Raw genomic sequence first — 24,439 nt, forward strand, 5'->3', positions numbered from 1 at the left:
GGGAACGGCCATATGTGATATTAGTGGGGATAATTTTTGGGGGTAAATGAGAGCAGGGGGGTTACGATGATGTCCCCCCGCTCCTTTTCAAATAATATGGCGGTTGCGGGGGTGTACCCCGCAGGTTTAATGGGTTAATCGACGCAAAAATATGGCGCCATTCTTATATGGTGATATTTTTGCAGGGATATTAACACATGGAACCAGACGTTCTTCTATTAAATTTGATTCAAGCAAAAAGAACACTATTTAGAGAAGACTGGATCCACACAATCGGTAAAATTAGATCCCGTAGATTATATTGTAGCCTGAATTTGGGGGGGGCATGAGCTGATGGGTTCATTGCCCAAATACTTGATCAATTTTCCAAAACCGTATTTGCGGACTCCGTTCCTCCGGTTCAGACTGAATGTCATTTTAACGGGTGAGATTCTTCAGATCCGTTGTTCTGTTAAGACGGCGATTGATAAAGGATCCTTGGGGTGTAATGAGAAAGAGGCTACACACTCCAGACAGCACATAATATGCGAGGGTCCTGCTTAACAGAACGCCAGGGTCCTGATGTTCAGCACATGTGTGGAGGAAGTGTCTTGGATAAACACTAGAGTGCTTTGGGAAAGGGCGGTAAGTGGCCAGGAAGTCAGTTTGATGATCGCTCCACTAAAATGATTAGGAATGCCGGGATTGACACAAATGAAAGAAAAGTTAATTAAATAGATGAAAGTTGACTGATTATGATCTCTGAACATATACTTTTACTCATGACAGGTCATGCACTTTTTAAATTTGACGAATATATATTTTATGGTTTCATTTTATCGCTACTATTGGCGAAATGGATTAATCATGTAAGTATTGATGAGTTTATACAATATTGCATTTTTTCTTTTTTTTACTTATGTCTGTAATTTATGTATGCAATTCTATATAAGGGTAACTCTGTTTGGCTAATGATTTATAAAAAAATAATTAATAAAAAGAAACTCAAATTTGTTCATGGACGCAAACCCAAAGGTACCATTGAAGTCTAAGTGGCAGAAATTGTCTAGAATAAGATCTGGGCCTCAATAGCAAGAAGTCTGTGAGTGGCTAAAACAGAGACCGAAGTCCTAGTCCCACAAGGGGTCGTAGCAAGTTCCCACCTAATGTGGCCCTTATAGATCAGGACTGTGAAGCCTAACAAAACGCAGGGCCAGAACCCCCACAATGCCAAGACCTCAGCTCAGCGGTAAGGTGACCTGCTGCTATCTCAGACTACCAAGGCCTAGATTTCAAGCCCTGTCCTATCTACCGCTTTAGAAACAGTCGTGTACACCTGTCAGAGGATCAAGTGGGTATTAGAAGACTTGGGGATTAGCCCCCCCTTCGCCCTCATCCGAGTCTCCATACCTCATACACTCCGGATCTCCAGCATTTTTTTCAAGCCCTTTCCAGGAGAACCAGGTCAGGCTCACCCATCTGATTAATCATGCAGGAATGCCTATGGCTACAACGCCGTGTTCTATGCTGCCCCTATTAAGCCATGCACAATTGCTGAAATCCCCAACGCTACGTCCTGCAAAGCAAACCCTTTTTTTGGGACCCGATTGCATCTGTGCCAGCTTTGGTCCTTCTACAGGCCACTCTCCCCCACTAGCTCACCATCCACAGGTGCAACTTAAAGCATAAGATTGTTCCCTGGCATTGCTCCAGCCGGTTACTCTGATGCCCTTGCCTATGCACCAGATATGTCCTTGCTTCCTTCCTCCAGTGATCCTATAGATTGAATGGGCACAGCTACGAAGTCTCAGGCAGCCGCTTAATAAGATACCTCTACCAGCGGTAAAAACTTCCCCTACACCTACTGGGTCTACCTGCACTCCCCCGTACACTTACAGAATCCTCCTTCACTCCCCCTACACTTGCAGAGTCCACCTTCACTCCCCCTACACTTGCAGAGTCTTCCTTAACTCGCCCTACACTTGCAGAGTCTTCCTTCACTCGCCCTACACTTGCAGAGTCTTCCTTCACTCGCCCTGCACTTGCAGAGTCCTCCTTCACTCGCCCTACACTTGCAGAGTCTTCCTTCACTCGCCCTACACTTGCAGAGTCTACCTTTACTCGCCCTACACTTGCAGAGTCTACCTTCACTCGCCCTACACTTGCAGAGTCTTCCTTCACTCGCCCTACACTTGCAGAGTCCACCTTCACTCGCCCTACACGTGCAGAGTCTTCCTTCACTCGCCCTACACTTGCAGAGTCTTCCTTCACTCGCCCTACACTTGCAGAGTCTTCCTTCACTCGCCCTACACTTACAGAGTCCACCTTCACTCGCCCTACACTTGCAGAGTCTACCTTCACTCGCCCTACACTTGCAGAGTCTACCTTCACTCACCCTACACTTGCAGAGTCTTCCTTCACTCACCCTACACTTGCAGAGTCTTCCTTCACTCGCCCTACACTTGCAGAGTCTTCCTTCACTCGCCCTACACTTACTGAGTCCACCTTCACTCGTCCTACACTTACTGAGTCCATCTTCACTCGCCCTACACTTACTGAGTCCACCTTCACTCGCCCTACACTTACTGAGTCCACCTTCACTCGCCCTACACTTACTCCGTGCAATGAAACCGGAAAACAACAACTTCCACTTTCCTAAAAGGGATCCATACAGGAAGTGCCAAGGTTCCTGATGTGAGCGACTCATGATCAATACAAGGCCAAGCTTTTTGAGCTGCACTCTACCCATGCAGTCCTAATAAAGGCTTTGGCAACAGTGGCAGTCCCCTTATGCAACAGGAAGGTGGAAATGTTACACATCTGGATCGGTTGCTGGCCAGGTCTCCTTTCCTGTGAGTTGTGTCTAAGTATCAAAGCTTGGTAAATGGTCTATTGTTCAAAGTGGCTTCTCAAGGAGGTCCAAACCACTTCCCTATAATCATGCATTGCCCCGGGTCTCTCATGCCCTCCGTTTAATCCTCACCATTCATGAGCCCCTGCATTCCTGCCGGGCAGAGCACCGCAGCTGTGATTCCAGAGTTGGGGCTGTTCTCCGGCGTCGATGAGCTGCTGCAGCGCTTCTTGCACTCGAAAACAACCAGCTCCTTGCACTGCTTGTGGCAGTTCATCCCGCAGTCTGTGAATGGAAAAGACACACGGCACGGTTAATGTGGAGCAAAGATGTGGTGTAATGGTCCATTGGCTGGCTTTGGAGCTTGGGTTTTCATCTTGGCTTCAGACTTGACAGTTGTGTGATTGTGGGAAGGTTCTTTTGGGTAACTGCAACAAAATGGAATACTCTGAGCCACTGGGATTAGAAAGCCAACATCTCTGAAGGCGGCCCAACACTTCAGAGCTGCCAAGTGCATTCTGGGTTGTCCTGTCGATCCTAGGCAGTTTTGCCTGGCATGCTAGTGTGATGTAATAGATTGGTCTTGGTTACCCAAGAGCACAGATTCAACTGCTTTAATATTCAAACCATATTGCTCTGGAAATTCTGGGGTGGATGCGAGCACTCTAGATTGACCTGCTGATCCTAGGCAGATACAATAGATTGGGTGGAAATCCTTGGGGATTAGTCTAGAGTGGTATGATGGTCCCAGAGGGATACTCTATATAATTCCTCAAGGATTTCCACCCAATCTGTTGTATCCCCCTAGGATCATCTGACCATTCGACGAATGCCCAAGGATTGCTCACCTAATCTATTGCATCACTGTAAAATGATCAGACCAATCTAGACTAATTCTGAAGGATTTCCTCTCAGCCTACATCAGTCTGATGAACATAAGGGAACACAATAGGTTAGATTGGCAATCCTTGGGTATTGATTAGAAAAGCCTGATGATCCTAAGAGGGTGTACAATAGATAGAATAGTAGTCCTTGGGAATAAGTCTAAATTGGTTTGATGATCCCAGGGGGACACAATAGATTAGATTGGCAATTCTTAATAATAATAATTTGGCATTTATATAGTGCTACGAACCCTCCGGTATCTGAGCGCCACGGTGTGTGGTGCTCATTTATCGACCTCGGAAGGATGAAATGCTGAGTTTGGCCCCGCCGGGATTCGAACCTGCGTTAGCAATCTCTGCACGGATGTCAAAGCGAGCGCTCTACTCGCTGTGCCACTTGACCGGCTATTCTTGGTTATTCATTAGAAAAGCCTGATGATCCTGGCGGGGGGCTTGGGGTGGGGGGGTTGTACAATAGATAAAGTGCCAATCCTTGGGAATTAGTCTAGATTGGTTTGATGATCCCAGGGGGACACAGTAGATTAGATTGGCAAACCTGGGGGGGGGGGGGGGAATTCATCAGGAATGGACTGTTGATCCCGAGCGGGGACACAGTCGATTCGACTGGTAAACCTCAGGGATTCATATGGAATGTAGACAGGGAAGGAAATCTTTGGGGATTTGTCTAGATTTATATTGGTCTAGTGAACCTAGGAAGATAAACTAGATTGGTCTCACAATCCTGTAGGGTGTGGGGGGAGAATAAAAAGGGGAAGAACGAAAGCGAGAAACAATGGAGACAATATGTGTATTGAGGTGGTGCTTACCTCTGCACCTGTAACCTTGCTTGATAACACCCCACAGCTGCAATACAAAAAACACACAGTATTTGTTGTACAATTTTATCAAATAGAATTTATTGTCCTCACGAACACTTACAAGTAGCTCCTAATCTTTCAGACATTCTATTTCTCATCAGAGCAGAATGTGTAAGATGCCAATTTTAAGAACTTCACACATTACTGAACAAAAGACGCCCGGGAAACCTCAAGGTGATGCAGGTACGTTCTGGGCTGGTCACAGTGGCTGACTGGGCTTTTAGCAAAGGACTTATTGAGGAATTAATATATTTTGTGTGGGTGCAATCACTGGCACAATACCTCTACTGGAGATTTGATTAGTGCCATCTTCTTCTGATGGGGGCACTGTTTGAAGAGATTTTCTAGAGGGGGACGGGCGCGAGGACAAGCAATGCCATCCTGCTGACCGAAATAGAACGTACCCAGAACATACGGGGAATGTAATAATTACAGGGAAAAAAGGACTACTGAAATGACACAGAGGGTGGGCATCTAGAAATACCCTGGCTGGGCACATTAATGATGGGCACAACACCTTTACTGGGACACAATAACTTCAGTCACAAAACAATGAATGGAGAAATGTCTGGAAACATGATTGCTGGCATAAATCCCCGATAGGGATGGTTGCTAAATGGCACAGCAAAACCAGGGAATATACAACATAGGTTTGCACTCCAATGTTATTTCTAAATGCACCCATCTTTGCAAAACAGGATTTAGCCATTCCCATGCGCAGGGGCCAACCCTTCGGAAACTTACAAATCCAGCACAGTTGTCACAGAATGTGGGGCGGAGATAGGTGGTCTCCTGGAAGTTGTGCGGGAAGCCAAGGCCCAGTTTGGAGTAGATGGAGCTGGCCCTCATGAAATAGGCGGTTATCTCTGCACGACTGATCAGGCCTTCCCTGGAGCAAAGGAAAAGCAGACACAGTGAAACATCACAGAAGAAGGTGCAGCCACAGTGACAAACTCAGAGGAGACGTTGGAATATCAGAGGTAGAGGAGCTAGTGTGAAGGGTGCATTAGACGGACATAAGACGCCATCTCCTTTTGAAGGTCCATCTTCCTGCAGGACAAGGGGACCATTTCAAGGTGCAAGCGACTAGCCAGCTATAAAAAGTAACTTGCCACCTGAATTCTCCACATACACACAGCACGCCGTTTCTTACTCGCCAAGAGTCAAGTATCACTAGTCATTTGCTAGAAGCGAGTGAATATTTTGAGCCCTGCTGCAGGATTCAGCATTGTGTTTTTTGCCTGAAGAATCGGAATTTGGCACGAGAGTGATGCCATTATTATTTTTAGATTATAATTGGCATTTCCAGCAATTCCCCAAAGATCTAATGGCACATGCGTAAATCCGTTCATGGGTTGGCTTTTACGGTTTAAATCAACAAACACAGAATAGATGCCTTATTTATGGAGGATCTTCAAATCAGCATACATCAAGCCACGCTTGAAAAACACAAGTGGCGATGTAGAAGACCTCTCCAATTACAGGCTGATCTCCAACATCCCCTAACCGGCAAAACTTCTAGAAACCTACGTATATAAACTAACCCAAGAACACGTATAAAAACACCACCTGCTAGACCAAGCTCAAGTCGGTTTCAGACCAGCAAGAGGAACGGAAACAGCACAACTATACATCTGGGACGACCTCAAAACGAACGCAGACTCAAACACTACTTCAGCCCTTATTCTGCTTGACCTCTCCACAACCTTTGACACAGTTAGCCACGACATCCTGACCAAAAGACTAGAAGACATAGGCATAACAGACACAGCACTACTCTGGACCAAATAATTCCTAGCAGACAGAACAGAAACCATATGGATTAAACCATTCAAATCCACTACACGAGTTAACGACTGCGGAGTGCCACAAGGATCCTCACCATCTCCACTATATTTCAACATCTACCAGACTCCGATCATCAGAATCTTCAAAAAATCCAACATTACATGCTACAACTACGCAGATGATACTCAAATCATCTACAAAATCAAAGACACTGATGCTGATCATTCAACCCTAATCGATTGTCTAAAAGAAGCCTTCAGCAGGATGAATGCCAACAACCTGAAAATCAACCCAGGAAAGACAGAAATCATGATCGTATCCAAAGACCAAGAGAACGAAACCACCATCCTGTGGCCTGCGGAAATGGGAAATGCACCAACACCATCGAAGGTAGTAAAAAATCTGGGAGTCCTAATGGACAACACCCTAACCTTAGAACCACAAATAAATGCAACAGTGAAGAAATGTTTTTTCCTCCTCCACACGGCAAGAAGAATTCTACCTTTCCTCTCCTTCATGCACAAAACACTATCGTCGCCCTAATCATGTCAATAATCGACTATGCAAACAGCCTCTACCTCAGAGTACCAGAATACCTCCTGAAGAAACTGCAAAGGATCCAAAATGCAGCAGCAAGACTACTCCTCAAACTATCCAGAAAAGACCACATCACTCCTGCCCTAAAACCACTACACTGGCTCCCAGTAAAACATTGCATCACCTTCAAAACAATGTGCATAACGCAGAGGGCAATCAGCGGACAAGGAGCAGAATTCCTAAAAAAGAAAATCTACAAACCAACGAGATCCCTCCGATCAAGCAACAAAGGTCGCCTGGAACTCAAACCATATCTTAAGAAAAAACTGGGAGGCACCTCCTTCTACCACCTAGCTGCAAAAACCTGGAACATCACAAAAGAAATAAACACCGAAGATCACCTAAAATTCAGGAAATCACTAAAAACCTGGCTCTTCAACACCACAGACTCAAACTTAAAACATAAGAGAAAAAGGATGACTAAACTGAAAAGGACACAGACAGCCCCAGAAATGACAAGGAAGCTCCCACGCCACCTGGACGGGTGACACCGGATAGACTGGAACACAGGCGACACGCACAGAGACCGAGTCAACTACCCCAGCCAATCCCACCCAACATCTCCACCCGTCCCTTAGTTACCACCAGATACCACAGTGTTGTGGAATTGTCGAGATATTGGCAATTCACCACACTACCTGACTTCTGGACATCGACAGGTGCACTGGCCAGAGGAGTATGAAGGGAGGACAGGGGGGGGCTATGAGAGAGCCGGATAAAGGTGGGGGCCAGAGGAGTTAGGAACCTTGGAATGTCAGATGGACCCAGATCAGGACAGAGCCGAATCAAGGAAGACTACGCAAGCCCAGCACCTCAATTCAGGATAGAGATGCCAACTAACCAACTCCACTAACAATTTCCCCTCTGCATACACCTCTCAAACTGCAAACTAAACACAACTAAAACCTACAGCACAACAAACTGCACAAACTTCAGTACTTTGCAACAACAAAACAAAAAGACACACAGACTCGCACAACAGTACACGACGACTACCGGCCGCAAACACCCCAGGCCCAGCCAACGGACCCACCCGGCTGAGGCCGCCAACAGCACATCACTGCTCTCTTGCACTTTTCCTACTTCCTCCCACTAACTCAACCTCCCCTCCTCTTTCAGAGCCGCCAAAGCGCCAGAGGACCCCACTCCGGTGGTGATAGTGCGCGGTACAAATGTCCTTTAACATTAACATTGCTAATGTAGTTTTAATTTCATTATTTTTACATTAACAGTATCAGAGTAATTTGTACTTCACTTTTTTTTCCCCATGCGTCATTTATTTCAGTTATTTGTATGGAAATGCTAGCCTGATAGATGTTCCCTGACTCAGACGTGGAAATTGTGAAATTCAGAGGCATTCGCCGGTCAGGAAATTACCCAATGGCCCGTCTGCCTCTTCAAGAAGTCAACGGTAAACGAGTGAGCAATGAGCTGATGAGAATCTTCTGCTTGCCCCATAGAGTAACACTCCTCCTGTCAATAGGTCTTTAATGCAGGTGGCATCTTTTTATTTATTTAAACATTTATATTGTGCCGGAGCCCGCAGGCATCAGGGCGCACACATTTACACAACGGAACATACAGGAGACGGAATGGCTAGATGCTCGATTGCGTTATTCTTGGGGAAGCTGTGGTGGCTATTTAAACAGGGCTGTCCTCGGGGCCTTCCGGAAAGCCAGATAGTTACCCTCCGACCTGATGGTATTGGGTAGTCCTGTTCTCTGCTTCTATAACAGACTTTAAATTCTTTTGGCTTTCCATATTTCTCTACGCATATTGGACCTCATTACAAGTGAGCCGGTCTGGAAATAAGGTGCGGGTAACAACGTTACCGGCACCTTCTCCGGATCAGCTCACTTCGAGTCTGCCGGGAGGGGCTGTGAATTACTAGCAGGCCTGACCTGCCAGTAGTTCAGGCCCCTGCAGCAGAGAAGTCACCGAAGCACGGGCACTGTTAGCAACGGTGCCGGTGCTTCAGTGTTCCCATTCCCATGGAGACCCATGGGACTTCACGGGAATGGAAACGTACTGTTCCACCGCCGCCTGTAATATCCTGGTATTATTGGGATATCGGGTGGCAGAAAAGGTAAGCCAAGGTTGCCGTCAGCCTATCGGCAACCTCATAATGAGGGCCATTGTTTTATGTTTGGCTTCTCCCCCTAGCACATCTCAAACCGCCACATCAGTTCCTTTCCCGCTACCAGAGAGTTCACGTAGGTTATATCATATCATGCTATTGGGTTTCATATTGCACTATGTTGCCATTTGCATGGTCTTTTGGAAGTCTGGCAGATCTGAAAGGGAGCGGGGGCTCATGGGAAGAGAGGGGAAATGCAAGAGACTTGCGGTGTCATTGATGTATGCATTTCTGAAGTACCTGCACACACTGTGTGTGGGCGTTTCTAGTTGGGGTGTGTCGTAGCTCTTGAGGTGCCTGTGTCCAGACGGGAAACCTCATGTGCCTGTAGTGTGAGGTTGTGCTGGACCACTTATTGAATAGTGAGATGCTTTGGTGAATGAATCCAAGGATATTGAGATGTAAATGTCTTGTTTACTGAACTTCTAGATAGCTGGGGAAGAGCGGCCATGAAATGGCAGAACATGGTTGGGGGAGGGGAAAATCATCCAATAATTGGATCTTGAACACAATACACTGGTCACCTCCTGGAGGGCCAGTACCAATGTACCCCACCAGAATGACTGTTGAAGGGGACTGCAACAGCTCAAGGAGAAGAGCGAGGATAATGCAGCAGGAACTTGCCGCCTGCTGAGGTCCTCAAAGGGAGACTTCGGACCAGTGCACTTTACCCATAGTGGTCACAGAGCCTGCGTCACAGTTTACGTCCCACCTTCAGAGAGGGAACAGTCCCGGGCAGAGAGGAGCCCTGTGACTAACATTGTCTTGCATGGCTGCGGGGTGAGCCTGCGGCACTCCCGTGCGAGAGGGAATACCGGAGGTGAACAAGGAGGCAGCATCACTGGGATCTCGGGTGTGCTCCTGAGCCAGTATCGCCATGTGTGCAGGGGAAAGGTTTGAGCAGGCAGCCATCACTAACTAGACCTGCCCACATTTTAAAAAGAAAAACCAGGAGATTGGCATCATCCATTGCCCTACCCACACCCACTTGCTAGACTCCACCCACTGCCAAGCCCATATGCTGATACTCCGCCCACGTACCTCACCCGTGTGTTAAAAAAAAAAAGCAACACTGCTGTGATGCTACATACAGGTGGGATTTGCTCGTTTTGCTGAGTCTCTGCCCATACCTTCATGTGATAGGCTACAAACAGACTGCTTGTGGCCAATCAAATGGCGATGTGGGCGGAGTTGCTGGGACTTGAAAATCCTGGCAACTCGATCATCCCCAGAGAGGAGCGTGGAAACTCAGCGTCTTTGGACTAAACACGGAGACTAGGCCCACTGGAGGACTCGGGATGGAATTATTTCTTATTATTTTCTCTCTGTTGGCAGGTTTCCTTTGTCTCTATGCCCATTTAATCTGCTATGGGGCGCAGGATGGTTGTGCAGTCACATCTCCAGGCATAGCGGCAGTGATCAGTCACCAAGGTAGGAGGGACAACACCTGGGCTACTTATATTGTATTGCAGTTGTCATTCATATAGCACCTTTTACCATTATTGTAGTCTCAATGCACTGTTAGTGGGAACGCCCTCTGAGGACCGAAGTCCAGAGTGTTGGAGGTCCTGGAACGCGATTATGATGCGTGTGTGCATTTGGCCGAAAAAAGGTTTAGCAGGGCTGGCCAGGCTCCGGTAGAAAAGCAACCCATGTAGTCAGGCATGTGGATGGGTGCCGAGGAAAACGGGGGTGGCAGCAGTCCTAGTGACTTGTGTTATATAAGATGGTATGGTTGGAGCTGTGCAGCATTCTGATGTTTGCGGTGGACGAGGAATATCAACGCCTCTAAACAGCTGGCAGGAGCCTAAACCCCAAAGGCGAGGCACAGCCTTCTTGTGGTGGCTGCCACTTCTGCCTAATTGGGAAACGAGAAGCAATACATAGATTTTGGCGGTCTCAGAAATAAAGGCCTACTGGATCCACATGGGGTGGGCAGGGGGATGGGGTGGCAGGGCCTTGTCCTCACCGGTCTTTGTCCATGACGCAGAAGGAGAACGGGAAGCTGGCTGCGATCTTTTCAAACTCGTCCTGAGAAATGTATCCATCCTGATCATGGTCGTAGTTCTTGAAGACAGACTGGGTGGGAAGAAACAAACGATAAAGGCATTTAGCATAAGTGTTCGGAGACCCTGCGCTTCCCTCCGGGCCAGACGTCTACTAAAGTTGGGAGAACCACAGAATAGATTCAGACCCCTCTCTGTAAGGATTGCTGCAACAATACACAACACTCTCCCCTCCCCTTTTTGCCAGTTCTAGGGGCCAAAAATAAATGGTGTGGTTTATTAACCCTGCTTTGTGGTTGGGCATTGTTGAAACGCGACCCCTCGATATGTGGTCGTGTCTTAGGCACAAAACATTCCTGATCTGCCCTGTTCCTTCTGTTGCTCTGTTTAACTTCACCCTGGCCCGCAAATAGCACAGCAGCACAGAACTCACAAAGCTCCCCTCGCAGTCACAACACTTCCTGTTTTGATTCGTCTGCCCGGGTCCACGTGGCTGCGACAAGCACCAGGCGCAGGCAAACCCCCAGTGCGCATGACTGACACACGCGGCCGCGACGGGACCGCTTACCTCACGCTCGCCATTGTAACACCCACTTCCTGTTTTCGGAGTGATTAACTTGGGAAAATGGACCTTCATTTCACAATGGCGGATGACACCGTGAATCTGGCTGATGTTTGGATGGGCAAGCCCTTCAACAGCAGAAGTCTGCAGCATTTTCTAAATATCCCAGCAGGCGACTATGGAAGGTGCTTTGTACTGCCGCATTTTATATGTTTATTTATTTTCATTTCTATAACAATTTAGGGATGCTATTTAAACACCTTCCTGGGTCAGAACACAGGCAAATGAACATGTTAAAATCAAGCATTATATTGGAAGGGATCTGGGGAGGCTTGGCGGATGAGATCATCAGACCGGTGTTCGTTCAGACGAGGATTATATTGGATTAGTTCGCCCTTGCCACATAATTCTGCGCTTCCGGCCTCTTCCCCGCACTTACATCAACCATCCTCTGCACGTGCTTGCTGATGGTCTTGGGGTCCGGCTTCGGGGACACTCCTGAAGCCCAGTCTGCAATCACTGGGGGCTTTGAAGGCGTCAGGGGCTGAGGAGAAACAGTCAGAGGAAAGTAATTAGATTTTACTAGGTTTCACACACCACTTTCCGGACCCATGGGTAACTGCAGGCATGACCAACCTGCGTATGAGGTTCATGGGTCAACCTAGAAGGTTAAAGGGAGGATAGCTCAGGGACAGTGCGCTCGCCTTGGAAGCAAGATGACGCAGTGCCCCACAGGTTCGATCCCCAGGTCCGTGCTTAGAAACCTCTGGGTATTATTCGCGTTATAAATAATCAATTACAAAGTCCCTCCCTGGTCCTGAAAAGAAGGGTCCCTTTCTGCTGAACACCTTTGGGCCTGCTTCAACATAGCATTATGTTGGCATGTGTGCTATGCAATAGCTGGCACCCTTAAATGGCTTTTTTTATATGCTGGTGTAACAAAAAGGGAGAAACTCTGTATATTAGGAGTTGGCAAATAGAAAGTAACAAAAAAGGTGTCCTAATAGACACATTTATTGTGCATAGGATGTGCATTAATTTAATTAGAGTTCACAGTGAATGTCTATTAATTTTAAACTCAGCAACAAAAGAAGCATGATCCCTTCAGCTTCTGTAGAAACAAATGTGGAGGACGTTTCTTATTTGCCCTCTTTTACCATTCTCTTTAATCAATATTTTTTTATTCTTTTTCAGATACTAGAGTCATAATTTTCCCTCAGTATTTATGAAGTGACAAAAAACTATCATGTTGGAGGAGGCAATGGAACACGTCTCTTGCTCCTGTACCCAATCATAAAACCAAGGAAAACAAGGAAAAACTCCTGAAATATACAAAGCACCCAGAGCAACTGGTTAGACAGGCAAACATTCACTTACAAGCTTTTTCAATCTGTGCAAAAAACAAGAAGAGAACAATTAAACATCACATGTAAACATTAGTAACCCTAAATATGTAATGTGGTCCATGTGTGCATATTGTGGGTAGTTTTATTTATTTATTTGAATTCCTATACATTGCACCACAAACCCGCAGGCCTCAGCTGCTTCTACTTGTTTCTATGGATCTATATTCCCAATTTGTTTAATCTAGGAGAAATGGTGGGTCAGAGTGTCCGATTTCTGGTTCATGCTTGGTGTGAAGATCACCCAACCAATTCTTGGTCGACGTCACTAATTATTAGTACATAATGCCGACAGGGTTGAGTGGCTGCATTTCTGTCCATCCTTGGATACGGCTTCTTCTGGACCATTAGACTGTTGGGCCTCTGGGGAACCTGAAAACCAATTTCAACTGGTTTGCCAGAGGGGGACTACTCTCATGGCGTCTCTCGGTTTGGAGTCGACCCCTTGCGGTGAGAAAATCGTGGGACTTCCAGGGACGAAATTCCTCGATTGGGGTCTCTGCTTCTTCAGGGATTAGTGTCCCGCTGGTCTCTGCTCTGTAACCTTGACTAGGGAGCAGGTTATAAGCGCTGTGTAGCATCTCAAACACAGAGGAACAGAGACTCTTCTTCCATAGGGTTACTTTTCCAGAATTGGCGTCACGTTGGTCTCCGCACTGTGACCGTGGAAAGGGAACAGGTAGTGAGCGGTCCGCTGCTACTGCAACATGGAAGAGGATTGGTGCACGGCGCAGGTTTTTTTGGCCGAACGATCGCTCGCTGTGCCGCAGTGTCAGCCAGGTCTCTCACACTCTCTAAACTCTGCAATTTAACGGTTTCTAAGCGCCCAGACTTTTTGCAGTTTCATTCATAAGGGGATAATGTGATCTACTGATAATCGCACAATGTGATTGGGTGAAGAGGATGGGATTAGAGCCTACAGCCTCTCCAATGTGCCCTTTGCTCCACATCTCTTCACTGCCACTGCACACTCGGTAGCGAAAAATAACTTGGCCAGGGGGCTGATTTAGGGTGACGTGTAAATTAAACTCAGCAAATAACCACAAGTGGAAAAAGACCCAATTTAAAGTTTAGGATGCCTGGCTTGTCACCAACCGATTTCCAGCAGAAAGTCAGCGGGTCGACGTTCTGTTGGCACGCTAGCCACCAGTCCACATTGACATGTATGCGACAGTGGATTGCTCATGGATTATATTTACACCACACTTTACATGAGCCCCAGGGTGTGCTAAAGTTGGGCACACATGTCTCAGGCTTTTGGCATCAGGAGGCAGCAGTACCTTATCCCCAGATAGACCCCGTCACTGTGTTGTCCAACTCCAGGCCTTGAGGGCCGGATCCATGCTGGGTTTTCAGGATACCCCTCATTAATATTCATGAGATATATTTCATACAATGATTCACATTTTTCCTCAAGAATATGAATTACACAAAAATAAGTAAAATTCAAATAAATATGCCACATCCACCAAAAGGAGCTGCAAAGTGGAATTTGTCTTCCACTGCTTTAGCTAATGCCACAACAGCTAAACTCAACAAGGCGGTGCTGTGGAGAGAAGCGCAGAAAAGAAGCAAGCAACCCACCCCACCTCACAGTGAAAGCACAAGCCGCCACTGAGTGACTGAACACAATAGTTTGTTCAAAATCTGGCCTGGCTAGAGAGAAAAGGTCTTGTTATTAAACCTTAACATGCATAAAAAGCGTGCAAAAGGCATAGCGAATGACAGGAGCTGGTCAGCTTCTTTTTAAGCTGATAGTGGGACGCTGCTCGCGCCCGGTTCTAAAACAAGCCGATTCAAGGTATCTGGCTGGGTTGACACCAGCAGAGGACAGCAGGTGAGTACAACTTTGGCCCTGCAAACCATAAATGTGGCAGGGGAGGGGGCTGCAGATACAAAAGGATGGGGTAAATGCTTGCTATGTTCCTCCACAGAAGGTTCAGATTTTGTGCAGGCTTGATTGTCGTAAAGCGCAAAAGTGAAACACCAGCAAGGCATGCCGAACAACCCAGTTTTGTGGGACCGTTTCATGAGCTAGTGGATTGCACAGCTGGACGTTTTGTCCATTGTTATTGATCCAATGGATATTACAATGGTCTATTTGCTCCAAGTCTTTCTAGAATGTTCCCTCAGATATTACGCAATTTGTCCCAAAATGTTGCAGATAGCTATTGGCGATGGTGGATCATAGTTGGTGTCGTAGCCTCATGTTTGTCCCAGTCTGACCCAGGCGTCGAGTGAACAGGGCTTGCTAGCGCCTAGACGTCCTTGGGCCTTAGTTGCGCTTTATACATTTTCAAATGAATAAATAAAAGGCACCAAATTAAAGAGTTTTCGCTTACAAAACCATTTTACTATGAAAAAAAGATATTTACCGGGATCCTGTGGTTCCGTGGCTCCCGGGCGTAGGAAAGCTCGTAGATCTCGTCTTCTGTGTAGTAAAGATCGAGGGAGAGCTAGGAAGGGAAGCACAGGGGTTAAAGTCTGCAGAGTATTCACAGTGACATTCTCCTTGTTCCAAATCGACCTCCCAGGCCAAGAGCGGCCTAGTCAAAGATACATTGTGTATAAAGGTGAATGCTGTTGGTAACAGAAGGGAAGGGAATGAAGGGGTCAAGGTAGTTTGATCAAATTGAAACATGCCTGGCACCTCAATGTCAAAACTGTTAGTACAAAGAGTTTGTGCAAGACTATTTTAGTTCACAGTGAGACAGGGTGGTGCCATACTTGGCGGTAGGCTATCAAACTATTGTAAAACATAGGCATTTATAGTGAGAAAATATACCCAGAGCCCCCTCTGTGGGCTGTGCTTATTAGACTGCGTGGAAGGTGAGACGGAGAGAAGGCCCTGTATGCAGTGACAGTCTGGCACCCTTCTGCTGTGTTATGCTACTATGCTTTGACTGGCGCCATTAAATGATACCATGCTAATGTCACAGAAAGGCCACCTCACAAGACTGTGCGGCAAGGAGGGACTCAGTTTGTGAACACCGGTTTGCCTACCCAAAGATCAGCACTGGGGGGAGGGGCACTGGGGGGCCCTCAGCCGGTCAGGAAGCCAAAGTGGAGGGAATGGGCGTGAAATAGAAGCCAATGTGCGCCAAAACAAGACTCGCAGCAAGAAAAATAGAGATATGTGAGAAAAAAAACCTGGACCTAGTTAACAGCACAGGCACTACCACTGACCGCAGACGGCAATAGACCCACAAGCGAACGGCTTGCTTTGATCAGTAAATGTGCTTACAAGGCCCTCCTTGTGCAGCTTGCTTGATTTGGCATAGGTTATATCCTGCTTCCCGTGTGTTATCTTGTGCAGATCCTCCCTGCTTGTTGGTTGGTTAAAGAGAGAAGGTGTGTTGTGTTTGTGTCCCCCTGCTTGTTTGGTGTTTGCAGAGTCTGCCTCGTTGGTTGTCTAACGGAAGGAGGTGTGTTATATCCTGCTTCCCCACCTCCTGGCTCATCTGTGTAGATTCATCCTGTGTGGTTGTGAATGCACAGCACACGCTGTTGCAGCAGCCCGGAATGTTCTGCCTTGAGCTTGGTTCCGCCCAGAGAGAGTTAGAGAGAGACATGAATTCTGGGTGGTGGGAGCCAGTGGGCTCTACCTGTAATAATTAGCATCCTGCCTGCCATCTCCTACGCCTGTTGTTCCTGATGCAACCTGTATGCGTGCAACCAATAGAGCAATTTAAGGACTTACCACAAACATGACGTCTGAACATGCTTTGTAACAGTATGTGGTCGAGGCCATGCTTCTGAAGCTTTCGAGTCCCAGGGGCAGGTCTTTGGATGGGTAAATTGCTTGGCATGTGAGTTAATTGACACCTGGCTAAAAGCATGTGAGTTGTGAGGCATGCTGATGCTCAGTGGGGGGGTAGTAGGGGCAGCAGGTGCAATACATGTGGTTTTCACACCATAGGACAGCTTTTCGCTGTACTTATCGTACCCCAGTCCCTCCAACAGACTTCCCCCAACTAGTTCCTCTAGAAACGAATGACAGAAATACCCCTGGCGCCACCCAGATGCTCCAGCCCGCCCCTCCCGACTCACTGTGAGCAGATGCACAAGGTCCTTGTTGGCCTCCAGAGGCGGCGCGACCTGCTGGAGCTGCACCAGCTCGTTGATGTGGTTGTAGAGCGAGTGTAGCTTGGGCACATTGACCTTGTGGTCCTCCAGGTAGTCGGGCATTCCTTCGTGCAGCGAGATCAGGTCCTTCAAGTGCACGCCCAGGATCGGGATCTTGAAGCCCGTGCACTCGCTGTATGCCCGGCGGTAGTTGTCATAGTTCCGGCAGGAGGACAGGAGCTCCGTCATCTCACTGAGGACCTGCGAAGGTCAACGATTAACAAAAAGGGGAACAACAAACAGTTACTGCTGTGCCCAGCAACCGACAAACATCCAACGTTCTCATTTTCCCAACCCAGATAGCTCTTTAGCTGGGGTCTACGCCCCAAAAACCAGGCAGAAACTATGGTTATTAGGATTTTCACTCAACTCCCCCAACCCCCCTTTCAATTCTGGGATTTGTAGTTTCCTTTGCATTTTAAATCTAGGTAAACTACAGGCCCCAGAAATCCAGGAAAAGCAGGACTGGATGACTTTTTTAATGCATGGCATTCAGAAATGTCCGCGCTCTATCTCACCCTAGAATTGAGCCAACATTTGTACATACAACGCTCATCCTCCAGCAACATAATTCATGCAGCCCAGTTATCTGGAGCGACGGTATGGCAGTGGTCTGCAACCTTTGCCTCTCCAGATGTTTTGGACTACAACTCCCATCATCCCTACCCAGCATACTCAACAGCCAGATATCATGGGAATTGTAGTCCAAAACACCTGGTGCGCCAAAAGGTTGCGGAACCCTGATATGAGTATATTCATGTTTTTCTACCATTTCTTACAATGATTTCCTATGTGGTTCAGGACAGATATTGACAGCAGTTAAGGGGTCAATGACCACCAAATACCTCTTTCTAATGCCAGCTGCAGCCCGCAGTCTAGGGTATTATTGCGTTTGGCGCCTGCAACCTTTTCATTAATGAAAAAATGCTCTCATGTGAATGGGTTCCATGACTGAAAAGTTAAACTCAGAGTTGGGCATCAAGGGAAAAAGTAAGGGAGTGGAAAAATAAGATTGCTTCCTATTGGCAAGACATCCATCGAGCGCAGAAGGAACAGCGGCGCAGGAGATTTGCAAGAAATGGAGGCAAGCTCTGTGGCTTCAATCATATCCCTTTGGGTGTGTGAATGGGAGGGGCGTGAGGGCGCATGCAGAAGCTCGAGCAGAACGCAGGCTCGTGTCAGTGGTTATGGCCCACGTTCCGAGCAATCCCATTGGTTAGGATGCACACTCGGGTGGCTAATTAGGTGATAATGGCATTGACGAAGGGCAATGGTGAAGGGATACGCCTTGTGCCAATTGATTCTCCTCCCCCCCCCCCCCGCCCACCCCAATTCGATGGGTATTGCCCGAGGGAAGCCCATCCCCGAGATCATTATCACCCATGGAGTGCTGGGGACATGGCAAGAGAGCAGGAGTGAGAGGGGTGGCGGGGCAGTGAGGGGGGGTGGGCCGGGTCTTCTGGTGAGGTGAACACTGAGGCAGGACAAAGCTGTGTGATCTGGCGGAGGCATTAACAGAGCCTGGAGATGAGGCGGGTAGGCGACTCATCGATAATGTGCTTCTTCACACTGGCCAAGGAGCTGCAATGCATAAACATGTGGCTATATGAATGAATTCATTCTTTTGCCCCTTGGTGTTCCTGCAAACCCTTGATAATCGTGCCTGTAATTGACAGTAGCACGTGGCATATGAAACTGACGCCCTAGTTGCACAATCACAATTCGCCCTTCCGAGAGCTGCAATTGACGTTCCGCATTCAATTATCAATGGATCTGACAGAGAATCGACGACCCTGCAGCTTGAAAAGTTTTAGTTTAAAAAGATTCTTTCTGGGGCCCAAAGCATAAGTAGGTTTGTAACGTGTTGCTTGGCATCGGAAGATCCCGTCAGGGCTCAGACTGGGAAGTGTGTGCGCTTAGGGAAGTCTGTGGCTAGCTATCCATCCTTCATGACGCGGCACCGGCCTGCCCTCACACCCCTTGCGCTCTTGGCCTACAGTCACCTTGCACACCATCTGTACCAGAAGCAGCCATCTTGGAATCTAGGCTCGGCTGTCCCAGCATTAGTATTCCAGAGTGGCAAATGTGTATGTAAATCCGGGTAATAAATACGTCCGTATACGAGGGCCTGCTTGAGCACATCGCGGAGGGTCTGCTTGAGCACATCGCGGAGGGTCTGCTTGAGCACATCGCGGAGGGCCTGCTTGAGCACATCGCGGAGGGCCTGCTTGAGCACATCGCGGAGGGCCTGCTTGAGCACATCGCGGAGGGCCTGCTTGAGCACATCTCCTGCTTGAGCACATGGCGGAGGGCCTGCTTGAGCACATCGTGGAGGGCCTGCTTGAGCACATCGCGGAGGGCCTGCTTGAGCACATCGCGGAGGGCCTGCTTGAGCACATCGCGGAGGGCCTGCTTGAGCACATCGCGGAGGGCCTGCTTGAGCACATCGCGGAGGGCCTGCTTGAGCACATCGCGGAGGGCCTGGTTGTGAGCACATCTCAGGTCCATCATGCAACCAAACGCTGCTTAGTTTCGATTCGCTAGGATGTGTTGAAAACTGTCTTGCTTAGTCAGAGACTTTAGCAAAAAACACTTGCAATATAGCGTCTAATCTTTCCTCGGTCCTATACTGCACAACAGCTCTGCCATTAGATTGCAGCTATCCCCCACGATAAAATTCGGCCTGGCTGCACACATCACACACCCCAGACTACCTCTGTGCACCCACCCACTTGCCCGCTCAACATGGGTGACTTGCAGGCACTTGGCCACCCCTACCTACCTTCGTATTGGCTAAAATATACACACGCATTGTATAACTCTCAGACAAATTCCCCATACCTGGACTTCATTCCCCAAGGGCGTTGAACCCACAGCGCGTTTAGACCATACCAATAGTGAAAGGACTATACAAATGCCCATTACATTACATTTACTTGAGGGTCCACAGTAACTGGATCCCAATGTACTAAGTTACCACACCACATGCACCTCCCTTCTTCCCCCTCTGTTTGCCAATGGGCCCCCTCTTGCCCGCCCTCAAACTTACTCCCAGCTCCTTTTCTGCATACCCCAAGTGCGAGCTGATACAGCAACTCTCAGGAAAGCCTACGCGCTCTGAAACAACTACAATGGTGATTTGGTGGAGTATTGAAACTTTGTAACATAATAACTTGGGCAGGCCACACTCCACTGGCCAACGCTATCTGGTGAATAAAACAGTATCCAGTGAACTTGGTCCTCTAGAATGGTGCAGCCTGCTGAGCGTGTGCATTCACTTTCATTTTAAGCACGTGTGTGGTTTTTTTTATCTGCAATCCTTTTGTGTTAAGTCTTATCAATCTAGAATAATACGCAGTTCCCCTTTTACAAACTGTTAGCAATCTGAACACACTTCTCTCATCCTGGTGGTTACACACAGTCCTAACCATGCTCTAAATGGTAGGGTGGGCAGAGCACACTTCTGAGTGGCCTTTGCTGGGGGCTTTTCTGCGCAATGTCGCATCCCCTCCCCCGAGCAGCTTGGAAGATGAGCAGGCTTGGTATATTACAAGCCCTGTAGCAGACAAACATAGCTAGCAAGTTTCTTAGTTCCATGTGTGACACCTTAAACCAGTGCTGATTTTTCTCATTGAACGCTGGGGATTGTAGGCCCATATTTGCAATAGAAATAATACAACACTCCTAGAAAGATGACACTCCTAGAAAGATGACAATCAGGACTGGCTCGAGGTGTCACGCAAGGGACTGGGACTCTTGGAAGTTGTGGGCAGCCACTAGCTCTGTATAAAATAAACGGCTGATAGCCACTGAAAACTAAAACGGATTTAATGTTCCCATAGCAAACATATTGAAAACCTGGATTACAGCATGCAGGCAGATGGATTAAATAAGAAATACTACGGGTTGTACCAATTGGTCTTGCAGTGAGAATGTCACTAGAGTGGCCCAGGGATCTGCAACCCGAAGCTCACCAGATGTTTTGGACTCCGAGTCCCATGATCCCTCACCATTGACAATGCTGTCTTGGGCGGATGGGTGTTGTTGTCCAAAACATGGTTGCAGTCCCCTGACTGGACCAACATGCAGCTGTGAGAGGCAGACCGGTGAAACAGGAGGTTTATTTTAGTTGCCTATTCTTGGCCTTAGTTAAAGGTTCCCGGCCAATATTTCAGTCGTCCACTCCTATTCTCCCGATACCTAGAATTTGTGGTTTGGACGAATGGCATAGAGAGGGGGGGGATTCATGTTTACCACCTCCAGTTTGTCCTCTGCCCTCCTTGACTTTGGCATCCACTCTCTACTAGGCTCTGTGACTGCTGTACCCTGCCCCCCCCCCGCCTTGCCTGAGAATAAGGTGTTAGTATCTCTGCCCATTGCAGTGGGAATCCTGTGCAGTGGTACAAGTGAACCGAAAAAAGTAGTGGAACTGTGGTCTCGGCAGGGGAGAGGATAGTGCAACATGTGGCATGGTGTTGCGTTCGGGGCATTGCAATAGTCTAAGTGACTAGTAACTAAGGTTCTTATTACAACTTTACACCTGCACAGGGACACGAATGGACACATTCTCTGTATAGAATGGGGAATATGGTCGTAAAAGGTAGAGAAGTGGTAAACAGAAAAAAATTAAAGTAGTGGAACACCGCTCCTGACCATTCCCGCTCCCTTCGATCCCTGACCCTTTGCCTTGTCGATCTTTGTCGTGTCGTCGATCGTGTTCCTCCCGCTCATCTCCTTGCCCACAAACTCCAATTCTTTGGGGATGTGTGGAGATGCGGCTCCGGCCTGCCCTGATCTATTTTCATGTCATTACAAGAGGTTCTGAAAAGGTCTGCAATGTTGCCCAGATGTTGGGATGTCACTTTCCTAGCCCTGGGATAAACACTGCGTCCCATAAGGGCCAACCAGTGATGGTTTCTCCAGGCACTTGCACACAGGTGGGTGGGGGTGTTCGAGTGAATCCACAGAAATGGTGCACGACAATCGGGGTTGAAGCAGAATTCCCAGGCCCTGGAAGTTCTCAAGTGGAGCTACAGGTTAGCTCCAAGTAATATAATGGAAGTGGTCTTGGACAGCGGCTGTCACGTGGTTCTGGAAGGAAGAGGGTGGGGATCATTATTAGGACAGTGGAAGAAGCAAATGCAAAACCTTGGTGTTGACGGGTGCAAGTCTACGGGTTTAGCGGAGGAACTTGGGAGTATGTTATCCACAGGAGAGAGCCCAAGATCTGGTCGGCTACAGCACTTTAGGTCTGGTTAGCCGCTGATGTGGGAGAGTGTGATAAGCTAACGAGGAGAGGTTAGCCATTGCTCGATTAGTGTTGATGTGCTAATGGCTAAGCCTTCATTCTGTGGGATTTCTGTGCGCAGAGGAGTTGCTAAGGGGGTGCCTGTAGCCCTGGGTCTTTTGGTTGTAGCCCCAGATAGAAGCTCAGGTACTACAACCAAAAGGCTAGAGCTAGCTCCAAATCCTGCCAGTCTCGACATTAGCTTAGCACCTGATCTTTTCCAGACCTAGCAACACCCCTGTCTGTGGGTAATGTGAGGTGGTAGGAGATTTTAGAGGGGGTGACGTTTGGTTGGAGGGGGATGACAGAAATGGGACTCACATCGCAGAACAACCTGCAACCGTGCATTCCTACAACTGCCTCTTGCAGACCTGTCCATTTCAGTATCTCACGTGTATATATATCCTCTCTCCCTCCCTCCCTCCCTCCCTTTTTCCTACCCTCCCTACCTCCCTCCCTCCCTCCTCATCTCCCCCCCCCCCCTTGTACGGCAAAGCAAGGTCCTGCAAATGAACAGCTAAGGGAACATCCTGGGGTTCATGGGGGCAAGAACCTTTGTTTCGTGGATAGGTCTGCATGAAGCGCAAGACTACAGGTGCTCGTTTCACTTTCCTTAGTCTGTTGGTTGGTAGACTGAGCAACACCTGAAACCTGATTCTAACATGCTCAGGTGCTGTGATTCGAGCTGTCTGCTATTCTTGCCCAGCGAGGGGTTTGCAAGGCTTTTGTCAGGCGGTCAAGGCAGGGGCCAGAATCCCCGCTTGTTTCCCCCAGAGGTCTACCCTGCTGTCTCCCACAAACCTGAACCCCTCTGACAGTGTGTAGGCAACTCAGGGCAAAATGGAACCCCCCCCATGGCCCTCACTGACCACAGCTCACCAAGTGTTAAGATGGCACCAGAACTTTACTTTCAGTGATGCTGCCACCATGCCAGGGTTTGTAATGATGACATGAGGAGCAGAAAACATAGAAGGTTGAGCAAGGATTTCTCAAAGAGCTCCTCAATGCCAGGTGCAGCGCCCCCTGGGCCATTCAGAGGGTGCAGCAGCTGCATGAAGGTGAAGCATAGAAGGCTGGCAGTGAGAGAAAAGGGCGTTAAGGCAGAGGCAGGGGCGATTGGATGGCGAGGGGACAACTGTCCCAATATCCAGTGACTAAATCCCATAGTTCTTTTAATGGGACCTTCGCTACTGCTTTGTTTGAAGAGAGCTTAGGCATATAATAATGTCTTAATTCCTGTAGAGACCATCTATAGGTCCTGGCCCTCTCTCACATCGATGGAGAAAAACACCCTGGTCACTGGTGCTGCGGTGATGTACCTGGTCAGACTTCTGGCCGTCCAGGATGCCACAGCACAACTCAAAATAAGAAACAAGACATTCAACAACATTTCTCCCTTCCTAAGGGAGCTGCCTTGGCTTCCCATCCCAGCCAGAATGATCTTTACGATTGCATGCATCACCCGTAAGGCAACCATCAGTCGCACAGCTGCCTAGCTAGCTGACAATCAGGTGCGTTATGCTCCGACAGGAGCCAGGCCATTTCTAGGCTCGAGACAAACCCGGCCTTCTCTTGCTACGCTCCTGCCAACTGGAACACCATTCAGGTGGCAATCTGGACAGTGCCAATGCTCTTGCAGTTCAGGAAGGAATTCAAGACCTTACTCCTCAGTCAATACCTAGGCTCCTTGCATGCCTACATCATGTCCTAAGCCCAAGACCGAACATCCCACACCACATATAGTCCCCTTCCTTACTTCATGTTACTCTCAATTATATGTCCAGTGCACCACTGATAACACGCTAGGTTTGCATTATATATATATATATATTTTAAAAAGATACAGGTGGCATTGCTTTGCTGCGCTTGAAGCGCAATGCAGGTATTTACAATGCCGTATAGAGTACAAAAAATGGGTTCTAGATAGTGAACACTCCTGTGC

General features: G+C 48.0%; 1 protein-coding gene across 2 annotated transcripts in view; it reads right to left on the reverse strand.

The window, feature by feature from the left end:
- RASGRP1 (RAS guanyl releasing protein 1) overlaps positions 1-24,439 on the reverse strand; it is a 326,703-nt gene that overhangs the window by 19,620 nt on the left and 282,644 nt on the right. For both annotated transcript variants that reach the window (XM_069638555.1, XM_069638556.1), the window contains 7 exons: positions 17,136-17,411; positions 15,461-15,541; positions 12,122-12,226; positions 11,084-11,193; positions 5,337-5,481; positions 4,542-4,578; positions 2,963-3,115 (listed from right to left, as the gene is read on the reverse strand). In XM_069638555.1, the coding sequence (XP_069494656.1) occupies positions 2,963-3,115; positions 4,542-4,578; positions 5,337-5,481; positions 11,084-11,193; positions 12,122-12,226; positions 15,461-15,541; positions 17,136-17,411 (907 nt within the window). The remainder of the gene's footprint in view (positions 1-2,962; positions 3,116-4,541; positions 4,579-5,336; positions 5,482-11,083; positions 11,194-12,121; positions 12,227-15,460; positions 15,542-17,135; positions 17,412-24,439) is intronic.

The sequence above is a fragment of the Ambystoma mexicanum genome, chromosome 14 (genome assembly GCF_040938575.1).
Source record: "Ambystoma mexicanum isolate Mex_15411 chromosome 14, UKY_AmexF1_1, whole genome shotgun sequence".
Lineage (NCBI taxonomy): Eukaryota > Metazoa > Chordata > Amphibia > Caudata > Ambystomatidae > Ambystoma > Ambystoma mexicanum.